This window comes from Canis lupus, chromosome 16, assembly GCF_003254725.2.
Source record: "Canis lupus dingo isolate Sandy chromosome 16, ASM325472v2, whole genome shotgun sequence".
Classification (NCBI taxonomy): domain Eukaryota; kingdom Metazoa; phylum Chordata; class Mammalia; order Carnivora; family Canidae; genus Canis; species Canis lupus.
The window spans coordinates 7,171,089-7,186,404 of NC_064258.1; the positions used below are offsets into that span (position 1 = coordinate 7,171,089).

The 15,316-nt window shown below is 38.8% G+C and overlaps 1 protein-coding gene across 1 annotated transcript in view; it reads right to left on the minus strand.

Moving 5' to 3' along the window:
* The window catches only part of MGAM (maltase-glucoamylase), a 92,200-nt gene that overhangs the window by 62,265 nt on the left and 14,619 nt on the right, over positions 1–15,316 (minus strand). Inside the window, exons 2-3 of the mRNA XM_035700108.2 lie at positions 12,035–12,161; positions 9,992–10,113 (exon numbers count right to left, since the gene is read on the minus strand). Of these exons, the coding sequence (XP_035556001.2) occupies positions 9,992–10,113; positions 12,035–12,161 (249 nt within the window). The remainder of the gene's footprint in view (positions 1–9,991; positions 10,114–12,034; positions 12,162–15,316) is intronic.

A 15,316-nucleotide genomic window follows, 5' to 3' on the forward strand; every position in this document is an offset into this window, starting at 1 on the left:
GGGAGATGGAGTAACTGGGTGATGGGCATTAGGAGGTCACACGATTGTGATGAGCACTGGGGGTTCTACGCAACTGATAAATTTTGAACACTACACCTGAAACTAAGTATGTACTATATGGAGGCTAACTGAATTTTAATTTTTAAAAAAAATTTGTCATGTCAATTATCACATGTTTTAAAAACTTAATTCAAAAGACAGAGATAGCTTATAACTACAATAATAAATTCAGCTATAATTGCTTAGAAATCAATTCAGCTATAACGGCTTGCCTAAAATTTAAGCTCACAAAAGTGCATAAGAATAAAAGGGGAAGAAACAGTTATGTGAATAGGACCCTAATTAAAGGCTAGTGTTGCTATAGCAATATCTGACAAATAGGTCTTAAGTAAAAATGCACTATTAGGGAGACGGAGTCACTATAGGATGACAAAAGGTTCAACGCTCCAGGAAGATGTGACATAGCAAATTGATATTCACCTAAGAAATAAGACTCAAGTATTTACAGAAAATTTTTAATGAATCACAGGGTAAAACTGAAGAAGATAGTATATGATGGCCTATTTTCAAGGAGCTGGCTCAATAATTGACAAAGTACATAACAAGGTAAAGATGTTGTACTTTATTTTTTACTTATTTTACATTTTACATGATGGATATATACAAGCTTTTTTACCAACACAAAGAGAGCTCAAGTGAACTCAGAGGTGGTGAGAAACCAGAGGCTGAAGACACTATGTAAGACCTAATCAAGTTCTGCTCTGCCCAAGCCCTCCCTGAGGTCTCCTCCAACCCTGATGCTTCCCCACAATTAAAAGAGAGAAAAAACAAAGAGGGAAGTAATTTATACCACAAGGAAACATGAAAGGGAAAAGAAAACTAGGGTTCAGCTTTATCTATGAACAGAAATGCAAAAGTCTAAAAGAAAAAGGGCACACAGCATTAATGGAACTCAGCAATATATTTGATAATAACGAGTGGCATTTCTTCTAGAAACACAAGGATCTTCTGATATCAGGAAATCCACTTTTGTAATTTACCACAATAATTTATCAAATTAAGTACACCTAAAAAAAAAAAAAAGTACACCTGATGGTCATTTAAAAATCATCAGCTATTCACCATAAAATTCTTAGCAAACTGAAATAAAAGGAAATAAAAGTAACTTCCTTAGTTGGATAATGGTATCTACCAAAAGCTACAATAAGCATGTTACTAAATGGAGAAATGTCAGAAACATACCCTTTAAAATAAAAAGAATACTAGCTGACTCCTGTTCTGACTTCTTATAATTAAAAAATATTGGAGGTCTTAAAAAAAATATATTGGAGGCCTTAACAATACAATGGGCCAAGAAAAGAAAGATAATTTATGAGACTAAAAAAGAATAAAGCCAAATTATCATTATTTCCAGATATAATATTGTCCATGTAGAAATCCAAGATTTATAGAGATGAATTTAAAATCTCATTATTATTTTAGATGCTTTATTTTCTTCTTAAGGTTGTAACTTTTTCCAAATGCAAGGGGAAAAGGTCAGAATTGCCACAATGGAGTGAGGAGGCTAGAGGAAGAGCAGGTTTTAGCACATATGGGAGATCAAGAGTTCAATTTTGACATGTTTGTTTTGAAATACATTTTATTTTATTTTTTTAATTTTTTTATTTTTAAAATTTTTATTTATTTATTCATGAGAGATACAGAGAGAGAAGCAGAGACCCAGGCAGAGGGAGAAGCAGGCTCCATGCAGGGAGCCCGATGTGGGACTCGATCCCGGGACTCCAGGATCACACCTGGGGCGAAGGCAGGCGCTAAACCGCTGAGCCACCCAGGGATCCCCTGAAATACATTTTAGATACCCAAATGAGAAAGGTGAATTGGCAGTTGCATACATAAATGTGGAATTCAGGGAAGTGATTTAGGCCGAAGACATTAACTGTGATACATAAGTACAGAGGAGTTGCCATCTGTAGGCAGGACCCTGAATAAAATCATCATAGATTGAATACAGATAGAGAAGAAATTGTGCAATATTTGGAGGTCATATAGAAGAGGAAGCATGAGGAAAGGAGACTGAGAAAAGAAGTGGCTGTCAGGTTAGCCACAAAGCGTATGTGATGTCCTGTGAAGAGAGCTGTTCACCCAAAATTGGTCCTTGGATAAAATGGTGACATGAGCAGCAGCCACAATTGCCAAGACAATAGTGAGCTGAGAATTTCTGCTTCCGTCTGGGTTCAAGCTACCCACACTATAGCTCTTTTCGGATCATCCTTGTTGCCTCAAGGTATGGCGTTCACAGATTGTCAGCTTCCGTGGACAGGAGACTGACTATCTGAGCCAACTAAACAAGCAGTTAGTAACAGTTGGGGGATTGTTAGGTGAGGAGAAATTTGGGGGGGGCGGGGAGGAAAGAAAAACACATTCAGAGTAAAAGTTGAAGGCTAGAAGCCACACAAATTCATTATTAAAACCCATCTTATACCCTATGCTGATGGAAACTTATTTATTAGGACTAAAACTCTAAATTTCAATAAAATACGTGATATGAATGAATATTCCTTTAGAACCTTCAAAATGCCCTCACAGTGCCTTCTTATCTCCTGCTGATAGGCTTGTACAGATAAAACTGAAAAAGTTGTAACCTTATCAGAGTAGAAAATACTTGCGACATATATAATAAAGATATGAATTAGAATTAGAATTAGAATTTGGAAAAAAAAAAAAAAAAAAAAGAATTTGGGTGGCTCAGTCGGTTAGGCATCTGTCTTCAGGCCATGATCCCAGGGTTGTGGGAGGGAGCCCCTAGTCTATCTCCCTGTTCAGTGGGGAGTCTGTTTCTCCCTCTGCCCATCTAGCTCCCTCTGCTCGTGCTCTTTTGCACGCACACTCTCTCTATCAAAAAAAGGAATTGGAATCCAGAATAACACAAATAAGAAACTTGTACAAATCAAATATTTTAACATAAAAGAGAAATTGTTGCCCTATACACTGAAGGATACATGTCTAAGAAGAAATCAGTTATTAATCAGAAACTTCCTCAGAAGTAATTCCACATGTCTTTCCACATGTGAGTTGAAAATAATCTCCTGATAAGATTATGCATACTTTGGAATTCGTGCATTATTAGGTCATCAGGAAGCAGCAGATCTAAGATAGAAAAAACAATCAAGACCTCAGCAACTGTAGCATTTCGAAAAAAAAAAAGCAGGCAAAGTTGCAAGGGCAAATGCAAGCAGGTACCAAGGAAGGATCTCAGGTGTAGAGAAAGTCAGCAGCATTAGCCAGCTCCTGCCACTGGAGGAAATGGGCACGGGCTTCCTTCCGGCTGCACTGGGCTTTGCTCACCTGGCCCTGCCAACCCTAGTGCTGGCTCTGCTAACCCCATGAAGCCCCATCCTGCTCTGTTCTGTATTGTCCAGGGCATTCTGCAGCCTTTACAGTTACGATGCCTACTCTGAGCAAAATAAGCATTTCTCTGCTGCTGTTTAAAATGGCTGCAAGTTCTCTGACATACTTCCCATCAGGAGGTGGGATCTTTGCTCTTTCCCTTGACTTGAGTCTGGCGGATGTGAGCAACAGATTGCAGCAAACGTGCTGCTGTGTGGGTTCTGGGCTTTGTCTTTAGAGGAGCAGTAGCTTCATCTCTGTCACTCCCATGGAAGGAATCCATGGCCCTGCTATGGAAGACCACTGAGACATCGAGAGAGATCCGGAGGCCATAGCACAAAAAGAGAGAGACCCAGGGGAGGTCAGTCCTCTTCACCATCTTCACCAAGGTGCTGAGCATGTCAATGAAGATATCTTGGATCCCCTGGACCAGATCAGCCACCAGCTATATAGCATCAAGTAATCCCCGTCAACACCATATGGAGCAGAACCATCCACACCAACCCTGCCCAAATCTCTGACCCATAAAATCATGAAATATAGTACAATGACTGTTGCTTTAAGCCACTAATTCTGGCTCACTTTGCAGGAGTAGATAAATGGAGAGTCTGGGCTCTAAGAGGGGGACTTAGAACAATTTTAGCTAGGCTGGTGTTTAGTCCAATATAGAGAGAATCTAGGGTAGATAAGGAGGAGCTGGGCTCACAGTTTTCCAGCTCTTCCCACAAAAGCAGTATCACTGGCCTTCAGGAGATCCCCAAAGCATTGACTTGCACTCATTCAAATAAAATAGGTTCCATATCCAACTATAAATACATTTTAAAAATATCTAGCTTCCGTATTTTTTCTGCCTTCTGTTGTTAAAGGTAACAAAGACTTTACTTTCTAAAAAGGCAGTGGATGGGATGCCTGGGTGTCTCAGTGATTGAGTATCTGCCTTTGGCTCAGGTCACGATCCCAGGATCCTGGGATCAAGTCCCACATCAGGCTTCTCGAAGGAAGCCTGCTTCTCCCTCTGCCTGTGTCTCTGCCTCTCCTTCTGTGTCTCTCATGAATAACTAAATAAAATCTTTAAAAAAAATAAAAAGCCAGTGGAACATGATGTTGTGAACAAAAAGAACCAGAGAGTCTCAGTACAAGGACAATGAGTAAAATAAGGAAAAGTATACCTTTTTCAAACAATGGCAGAAATTTTAGAAGTTAAAAAACACTTTATGATAAAGGAATTCCAAATCACCTTCTAGTCATCAAACTATTACCTATTTTTATAGCCAGTATCTTTGGTAAAACGAATGAATAAGTAAAATTAGCCTCAAATCAGTGAAATCCTGTAATTACAGACTATTGTATAATACACACATTTCGAGTCAGGTTTTACAAGTTACCTTGGGCACTTCCTTCCATCCCAAAGTGAGGTCTGGTGGCAAAGACTTTCAAAAACATGCCACTCTGTAATTCTGAAAATCCAGACTTTCTAGTCCCCCCAATAACACTAAAGTGAATGTTCAGAACATCTGCCAGTACTTTAGAGGTGAATATTCTAAAATCGTGGAAAGCACAGAGTTTAGTATAATTCCTGGCTCATGCTCAGCATGCATTTGTTTAATGGACAGATTTACCTGAGCACACTGCCTCATTTCACTGACAAAGATTTGACAGTCTGCAAGGAAACAAGTCTTAGTGATCAAGTCACAGAGTTCTTCAGGTGCAAAGCCAGGACTAGAACCAGGTACCGGTGCCCCCCTAACATGCTGCTGTCCAAGGGCTACACTATTATTAACTCAAGGATAAAGCATAAACTTGTCTGTATACAGGGTTTGACAGCCCACTGCTCTTCCTAGCACCAAATAATGGCTCTTAACTAATGTTGTGTAAACACAGAGTAATTTTGAAGGTGGAGACTCATAATGATCTTTGCAAAATGCAATTTGCTTGCTGATATTCATAAGACTTGATCCATTAAACACTTCTTGATTTAAAAAAATGGAATTTGCAAAAATATATCACAAGCCAACAAGTATATAATACATAGATAATTACCAAGTGTGTCTGCTATAAAATATGACAAAATTTCTGAATAAAAAACATGGTAACTTCTCAAATATCATCATAAAGATTATCACTAGTACTAGTGTTATCCATAGAAAGGACTTACTGTAAACAGTTCTCAGTTTACCCATTCTAAAAGTTAGTCAGGATATGCAGGTTTATTTTAAGCATGTAAACCTGCTCTCCCATGTTTATACAATATATTCTAATCCTGGCAACCAATGAGTTTTAAATTACTGTCTATGGGCTCTTTCCTGAGCTGAGTATCTGGAATTGTCTTTCTGCTCCCAGCCATCAATGGGATCTTTCAACTCTTGAATTGTGGGTAAAAGTTCTGAATTTAGCTAAAAGGCCTCATGATGAGGTAGAAAGTGATATGCTCTTTCGGAATGGATAGATTTCAGATAAGTATAGAGAGTTGTCTCTAAAATCTGCACAGGAGATGGCCTATATGCAGCTTTAGAGGCACAAAATTTAAATCCAGTCGAAGATGACAGATTGAGATATTTGAACTCGACCCAATCAATAAACAGTAATGAAGGCTATTAGTATTCAAGTTGAGTAGTAATTTGAGTTGAAATGAAAGTAGGATGTTCAAGAGGGTAATTTTAATCCCATGTGTAATGAAACAGACAGAGGAGAAAAAATTCAGAAGAGGCACTGGGGAGTCTATGGGAGTAATCATGAGGTGTAAAGGGCCAGCATGACCAAAGTGAGAAGGGAATAAAGTGCTTATTCTGGGAGATATTGTTAAGGAAAATGTTTAAAATATATAAAATATTGACCAAAGTGCTTGAAGGAACGAGCCAGGCAAGAGTTCTGCTGTCTCTGCCACCAAGACAAGAAGCATAACAGAGGTATGAACAGAATCTGATGGTTGAGGAGAGAAATAAGATTTGGTGAAGGGTGACGAGTTCAGGAGAGGTGATCAAGGGACACCCAAGTGAGATGCCCTGCAACCAGCTGCAAGCCCAGAACTAAACATCAGAGGCAGAGATTTTGATGACTGAGTCATCCTTTTTTTCCCCACCGAGACTCGTGGAAAGGACTCTTGGAGTTCTTTCTCTCCCAAAATATCTCCCAAGAGTATTCCATGGGGCTTGACAGATTCATAGGATTCCCTCCCATTATTGGGAGTGAGAAACAATGAGATCTACAACAAAGAATTACCTGAAGGGAAATTTATACTGTTAGTTCCTCATAAGTAACCCTGGAGGAGACAAAGAGATAGGATTGATAAAATGTCACAGCAATGGCCTCCACACTGGAACATTCCACTAGCCTCGTATCAATTTCATAATTTCTTTCCATTCCCCTACTCCACACAGCCATGTACTTCCCTTTAACATGTACATTATATAAATACATCATTATCCATAGACTCAGCCTCTCAACAACACTCTGGGGCAGCATATAGTACCCAGGATATTTAAAACATGCACCAAAATACATAAGATATATCTTCTATGAAGAAACAGGCCATTGAAAGTACTCCCAGAACATTTCTCTCTGGCTGAGCTAAAGAGGAGGCCAGTGAATGAATGTCAAGGTCACAGATTGATTGGTCAAAATATAGAAAATATAGAAAAAGGCAAAGTTCATTTATTAAACTATAATCTTGATACCAGAGAATTTATTTAAAGGGTTTAGGCTAAAACACCAAAGAAACGTTACTAAGGCAATAATGACATCTGAAGTTCAATAGTCAATATCAAGCTAGGATGCTTTAGGAGAGTGAATAGACTTAGGATGCATTAGAGTCTTCTAGCTGGCCTCCCGAGCAACAAGGTTCCCAGCACACTGTGAGAGGGGCAAGTGAATGGGTGTGGATCAACCTTCCGCAAACCAAGTGTGCCAAACATCCTGCTTAGATGTGGCATATCTAGACCACAACTTCCCTTTCCTATTGACAAACCAGTACATTAATGGTCCTCTCTCATCAAGCTCTAATTTACCTTACAGTCTCAGGCAATATCTTCTCTCTGGCACCCACTCTGTATCTTGGCCATATGGGACCATTTGATATGTCATGTGTGTTCCCCACAATTTTCTCGTCCATCACTTTGTTTACATTCCTCTTCTATCTTGAATCCACTTTCCATTCCTCCTATTTGTGTCAAAATCCTCCTTATCTTTAACTCCACACTGTCATCTCAATAATATTCTCTTCTAATCTGTGATCCCCATCATATTTCTTTTATATCTTATGACTTTTGTTTCATATGCCAGTTATTTATTTACTTGGCTTATCTTCTCTACAAGAATCTATGAGAAGAAAAATATTTCATTTAATTGAGCCTATCATCCCAAATGCTGAACTTTGACATCTGGCCTCATACCAAAGCGCTCTGCTTTTTCATTCTTCCTGTTATTTTCTTTTTCCTTTATTCCTGTTTTGATGTTCTCTTTTCTTTGTTTCTAATTACATGATTCTATTCAGCCTTAAATGGCTGTCCCTAGCTGCTATGTATCACATCAAAAACTAGCCTCCTCTACCTGACTTCCAAGGTCTTCCAAAATTTAAATCCACCTTTCCTGTTCAGTTTTGTTTCTTCCTACTCCCAGAAGGCAACTCTCTTCACTATTCTAAGAGAAGGTCAAGTTCATTTCAGTCAGGCTAAGATGCCAGATAAAGGGAACTAAATACTATGATATTCTTGGTAAGTTAAGTTGGTCTAACTGGAAAAATTTTCTACTTACTGCCCAGGCTACTACCCTTTGGTGCCATAAACAGCTAGTCAGGGCACTGTGTCATCCTGTCTAGGAATTTCCTGATCCTTAACTATCGGTAAGATTGAGTCTCTCTCTTGCCTTCAACATAGTACCTGTACTTCCTGAATAGTTCTATCCCATCACTCTGCTCCAATCTTAGGCATCTTCTCTATACCAAGCCACTTATCTGGCTCTGATTCCCTTCTCTGCCTTAACTTCACACTTCCCCCAATCCTGGTCCATCACATCTTACGGCTGATCTCATCTGTTCTCTCTCGGCTGCAATGGTTCTCATTGACTCAGCATCTATGCCCAGTCAGTCAACACCAAAGTCTCAAACTGTAACAATTCCCACTTTCCACAGTTCCCCTCTCTATGACTTGGGCTGAATTATGTCCTCAGAAAAGCCATGTTGAAGTCCTAATCTTTACCCCTCAGATCATGGTCTTATTTGGGAGTAGGACTGCTGCAGATATAGTTAGTTAAAATGAGGTCATAGTGGAATAAGGTAAGCCCTTAATCCAATATGCCAAGTATTCTTATTCAAATGGGAAATTTGAACAGACACACACATAGGGGGAATCCATGTGAAGACAGAAATTGGAGTGATGCAGCTACAAGCCAAGGAATGCCAAGGACTGACTGTTACTACCAGAGGCTAGGAGAGAAGCATGAACAGCTTCTTCCTGAGAGCCCTCAAAAGGAATCAATACCCTGCCAACATCTTGATTTGGGACGTGTAGCCTCCAGAAATGTGAGAGAGGCAAAAAAAAAAACAAAAAACAAAAAAAAAAAAACAGAAAAGAAAAAAATGTCTTTTGGCGATAGGACCTTCAGAAAAACCAAAACAGCAACTCTCAAGACCATTACAGATTATTCCAGCCTACTAATAATATGATGGCTAGAGAGATCAATGTGAGCGTGCCATGTGCCCAGGTAACACATGCAGCCAGTGTCCTATCTGTGTCTGATACAAATCTGCCATTTCACATCAGTGGACTTCACTCAGAAGCCTGTATTTTGTTTTCATTCATTCTTAGTGTGAAAGGTGATTGATATTGTGTGTGTAATGAACTTTACAACCATAATAATCAGCTGGACTTCAGCTGATGATCAGGAAATACTGCCATAAAATAAAGACCAGATGACTGCACTATCTTTATTCTGGTATTTATTACTTTCTTCCTTCCAAAACATGTCTCCTAAAATTTAGTCCTTATTCTAAATATTTTTTGCTTGTATATGACTTTTCATTGTAGATCCTAGATAGACTTTGGGAATCATGAAAAGAGAGAGACAGAAAAGGCGAGAAACAGAGGCAGTAACAAAGTCAGAGAGAACTAGTAACTGAGTAGTGTTGCCAGATAAAAGACAAATCCATTTTTAGTAGAAGTTCCAAATCTTGCCTGGGACATTCATGCTAAAAACGTATTCATGATTTATCTGAAATTCATATATATATATATTTTTTTTATTTATGATAGTCACACACAGAGAGAGAGAGAGAGGCAGAGACATAGGCAGAGGGAGAAGCAGGCTCCATGCACCGGGAGCCCAACGTGGGATTCGATCCCGGGTCTCCAGGATCACGCCCTGGGCCAAAGGCAGGCACCAAAACGCTGCACCACCCAGGGATCCCCATATTTAATTTAATCTGGAGTTTTCTCACTCTTCTCCCAAAGCTGCACTGTTACTCAGGCGTGGATACAGGATTCATTTGCCTGAGCCACCAATAGTCACAATGCAGTTTGCAACTCCCGAGAGTTACAAACAACAGGAATTAACAACAAAAACTATCCAATAGCATCAACTCTTAAATGAAAACAAGATCCAAAATTCAAACCTTTGTTGGTGGCTGGTCAGGAATGCAGTTGATCCGTTCTGCTTCATCTACCACCGGGCACACAGCAGAATTAGGGGTGGTACTTGCTGTCCCAGGATCTGGGGTAACTACTGTCCCAGGATCTGGGGTAATCCCAAAAACAAACATAAAATGACCATCAGACAGATTTAACATTATAAGCATTTGATATGGAACACCTGGCTGGCTCAGTGGTTGAGCATCTGTCTTTGGCTCAGGGCATGATCCTGGAGTCCTGGGATTGAGTCCTGCATCAGGCTCCTTGCAGAGAGCCTTCTTCTCCCTCTGCCTATGTTTCTGCCTCTCTCTCTCTCTCTTTCTCTCTCTCTCTCTATGTCTCTCATGAATAAATAAATAATTTTTAAAAAATAAGCATTTAATATGATTGTCACAGTTCTCAATACCTCCAAGTCTATAAAGTATATGAACTCTACTACTCCAAGTATATGAATTCTACTGCTGATTGGGCTTCACCCTGACGTCCTTGAAATGCACACATTCACTTTAGAAAGCCTCATTTTGTTCATGCTAACTGTATTTACCTCTGTGTATATTGCATCCTCTTCTTCCACCACCAACACCCTTTTTGAGATGGTTCACATAAGAGCAAGGAGTTTGGCATTACCATTAGATCAAAAGTTCACCAAGGCAAGAACCAAATCTACTTTCTCTAGTCCAGGAGTCAGCAAACTATAACTCATGGGCCAAATCAGGTCACAGCCTGACTTTTAAATAAAGTATTGCTGGAACATGGCTACACCCACTTTTTAATGTATTATCTATAGCTGCTTTTGTGCTACAATAGCAAAATTGATTAGTTATGAGAGACCATATGGCCTGCCAAATCTGAAGCATTAAGTACCTGGCCCTTCACAGAAAAGTTTGCAGACTTCTCTGGTCCTTTACTTATACCCCCAGCAGCTGGTTACAATATGTTTGCACATAAAACATGCCCAGTGTGTGCTGTCTTGAACGTTACCACCCTAATCAGAGTAACCTCAATTCTGGTTGCTCTGTCAACAGGCATTCCCTCAACAGGAACACTTCTGAGTGATATTCTTATGTAAACATAAAGTCTCATATCTCAAAAATGTAAAGGAAGGCCACCAATCTAAAAATTGGCAGTTAGGAACTGCCCAAGGGCCTTGATTCAGATGTTAAAATCAGTTAAATAAAAAGGACACATTTATTACATTCTAAAATAAGGAGGTGAGAGTTCTTTAAGTTACTCTGTGGTAAGTTAATAAGGACATTAAGATAGAACAATGAGGCTTTTAATTTAAAAGGGATGGATTAAGAGGACTTCAATTTTGTGCCACTTTCTGCATAAGGATTTTAGTTGCATCTTCAAGATCATGGAATTTTAAGAGTTAAACCATCTTTAAGATTATTTGATCTAACCCCTCACAAAAGTAGAAATTGTCAGGGCTGAGACAGAGGGAGTGGGAGCAGAGAAGTCTTCTTCTAGCCATAGACTGACCCTTCATCACTTGGTTCACAGAAGCTGTTCCTAGATGAACCTGATAAGAAATCAGGGATAACTGAGCACAATCCAGCCCCTGTTTCTGAATAAGACAATTCAATAATTGTCTAATTAAAGAAGTCTGGTAGTTGCTACTTTGTTAAAAACAGAACTTTCACCTAAAATACTTTGATTATATATTTATTCGATTGCCTTGCATGTAAGAGATAATTAGTTAATAAAGGTTAATAATGTTGTTAATGAAATGAGAGTTCATCAATGCAATTCAGCAAATTTATGTCAAGAGTCAGTTGTGGAATCCTGCAATGTGCTAACTGGGAAATAAAAGTATCAGCTTAGGCATTCAGTGAATACCTAATGAGCTGCCACAAGCCACAGTTCCAGTCAGGGGCTCACCAATACACATATAACATCCCTCCCCCCCATAAACACACAGACGCATTCACACCAATGGACAGGAGACCATCACTTCCCTGCTATTTATGAGGTTTCTACTCTGATAAGAGCAACACATAGAGGAGAACATCAGAGTTCCTTGTTACCTTTTGATTCCAAAGAATCTTGAGCTGAAAGCACAAACAGAGGAATAGTGATGATAAACACCATAAGCAGAAGAACACTGAGCATAAGCTCCAAAGTCGTGAAATCTTTCCACCTCCTTCTTGCCATCTGCAAAAAAAAAAAAAAAGAAAAGAAAAGAAAAGGCGGTGGGGGGAAACAATTTTAGATTTGAGTTTCATTTAATTTATCTAGTAATTTTGTAATGGACAAGCTCAAATGTCACTTAAGTAAAATGAATAACTAGCAAACACTCAGGTACACATCCATCATCTAGATTAAAAAATTATCAATTCATGACAATCTTGTTTTGTCTTTATTCCTACTTACTTCTCTCCCTAACCTTAGATTATTTTAAAGCAAATCTTAGATATTTTTGAATCTGAAAGTATCTAAGTATTGGGGCATCTCACTGGCTTAGTTATAGAACATGTGACTATTGATCTCAGAGTTGTGAGTCTGAGCACCATGATGGGTATAGAAATTACTTAAAAATTTATTTTCAATATTTAAGTATTAAAATATAAACTTCATGCAACCCAATCAAGATATTGTTAGAACACCAAAGGTATTTTTAAGATAATTTTTAATCATCAAATATCTAGTCAATGTTGAAATTTCTCTCATTGTCTAATATTTTATAATTTGTTCTACTTTCATCAGGATGCAAGCGAGATTTCTATATTGTAATTGGTTTGTGTCTGTTAAGTGTTTTGTTGTTGTTTAGAGAGAGAGCGCATATGCACTTGCATGATCCTGGGGTAGAAAGAAGGGCCGAGAAAGAGAATCTTAAGGAGGTTCTGTGCCCAGCATGGAGCCCAACGGGGGCTCAATCTCATGACCCTGAGATTGTGACCTGAGCCACAATCAAGAGCATGACACTTAACCAACTGAGCCACCCAGGGTCCCTCTGTTAATCTTCATTCAATCAGTAGGTTTGTTCTGTAGATTTCCCCATAGTCTGGATTTTGTCAATTGCATCTGTGGATATACTAATATGTTTTTCTACCCTTATGTTTCCTGCAAATTTAATTACCAGATCTAGAGTTTTGGCAGATATAGGTCTTTTTAGCAAGAATGGTGCATAGCTCATATACAGTCTTCTGGCAAGAGACACATAAAATCTAGCAGATTCTCCCTTTTTCATATTAATAGCCATTGGTGAGTATATTTCTTAGATCCATTATTTCACTAGTTGTGACAGTGATACTGTAATTATACCATTCCTTATATACTTGATGAAATATTACTATAGAGAAAAACTTCCCCTCATCTGTTATTTGCACATAAAGATAAAATTCATATACGGAAGGTAGGATAAATGTTTGACCCTATTTTCTGGGTTTCAGAATAAGGAGTTGTTGCCCTAACACCCTTGAAAGAGGACCAGTGAGATTATTTGCCCAATATATTTGTGAAGTTATGGATTTAAACACATCTTATCTTTACTAATCCAATGATATTATTATTATCATTAATGCTCATTCCGTCTCACCTATACCTAGTGGGAGTCTCTTCAGATTGGTTCCTGGTAGTCTTTGATAGTTTCCTTATTCTGTTATAACATGAAGATCTAGGCTTATTTTGTACATCCCCTTCCCCCAGACTCAAATCAAACATCTCTAAGGAGGCTTTGTGTTTTTTGTTTGTTTGTTTCTTTGTTTGTTTGTTTTCAGTGGGAACAATACTCAGAAACCACAGTTTCAGTGAGAGTTGGTGAATTCTACTAAAGATACCTAAAGTATCATCCTGACCAAATGGCTACCTTTGGAGTCCCAGGAAGAATTGTCAATTTAAAAAAAAATACAGAAAAAAAAAATACAGAAATAACACATTTATTACCTATGTTAGGGTCGTTATAAATCCTAGCTGGGGATTAAAATATTTTGCCAAGAAGTTTAGATGTTCATCACTTGCCTACTGTCTCAACCTCAGTGAATCTAAATCTCTGGGGTTAAGGCTTGGATATCTGATTTTTTTTTTAACTCCACAGATAATTCCAATATGCAACTATGTTTCAGAAACAGTGACCCTATCATGGTCTTATAAATTGTAAAAATGCATTTTATCAGGTAAAAAATATATTAAGAAATGGTATCTATAAAGTTAAAAAAAAAAAAAAAAAAGAAATGGAACCAATAGTCAAGACCCTCCATTTTATGCATAAGTAAAGTAAGGCATGGTCAGTCAAGTGTCTTTTTCAGAGCCACCTAGTCAAAAACTAGAACCAAATTTCCCAAAAGGCTGAATGTAGTTCCCTTTGGTTACTGTATCTCTCCTGGCAACTTTTGGTGGGCCGCTCATGGACAGAATATGCTTGAGCCTACCACAACTTGGTCTTCAACAACTCATCTCAACCTATCTTATTCCTGACCCCTTCTTCCAATCAGCTCCTGATCTCCATCAGATTTGAGTCAAAGGGGGCACCTGGGTGGCTCAGTGGTTGAGCATCTGCCTTTGGCTCACATCATGATCCTAGGACCCTGGGATCAAGTCCCATATGAGGCTCCCCTACAGGGAGCCTGCTTCTCCCTCTGCCTTTGTCTCTGCCTCTCTTTCTCTCTATGTCTCTCATGAATAAATAAATAAAATATATTAAAAAAAAAGATTTGAGTCAAAGTATTGCATTCTAGTCTGTAAAGAACTTGATATGTACCAACCAACTACTACTATAAACTGCCTTGGAACTGAGTATCCTTCTCCTCAAAACATCTAACTTTCAGAACTTCTGACCACAGAACTTCCCACACAGAAGTTGGTGGCCTCCCCCTGTGGAGTCTGACACAGCAGCATGTGATCCCCTGCTCACTGCTTCCTGCCAAACACACCACACACTGGGATCAACAACGAAGCTGGTCTTTTGGGGGTGCTAAATGCAGACAGTATTTTAAGTCAAAATTTGTGTCTTAAAGACTCATAGAATTCAAACCCTAAAATCATTCTCCTTCATATTCAGAGGTCCAGGACAAAGAATGCCTTGAAATATCTTCTCACTGACAAGGAAGGATGATGGAAAGTCAACCTTCACTCATTGAACCTGCTAACACTAGGGGAGACCGTGCCCAGAGAGAAGCTGAACTGCTCCCAGGATGGATACTGATACCATAAGTCTAGGTATGGAGCACAGCAATATGGCAAATGTTTGAATAAAAATAAGATACCACCTTCCTAAGGGTGAATATGACGAACAAGACAGAAACAGGACCTGAAGGAGGAAAGGAAAAAACTCATAGCTGTTAAAGCCTGGACCACCGCAACTGGCAGTG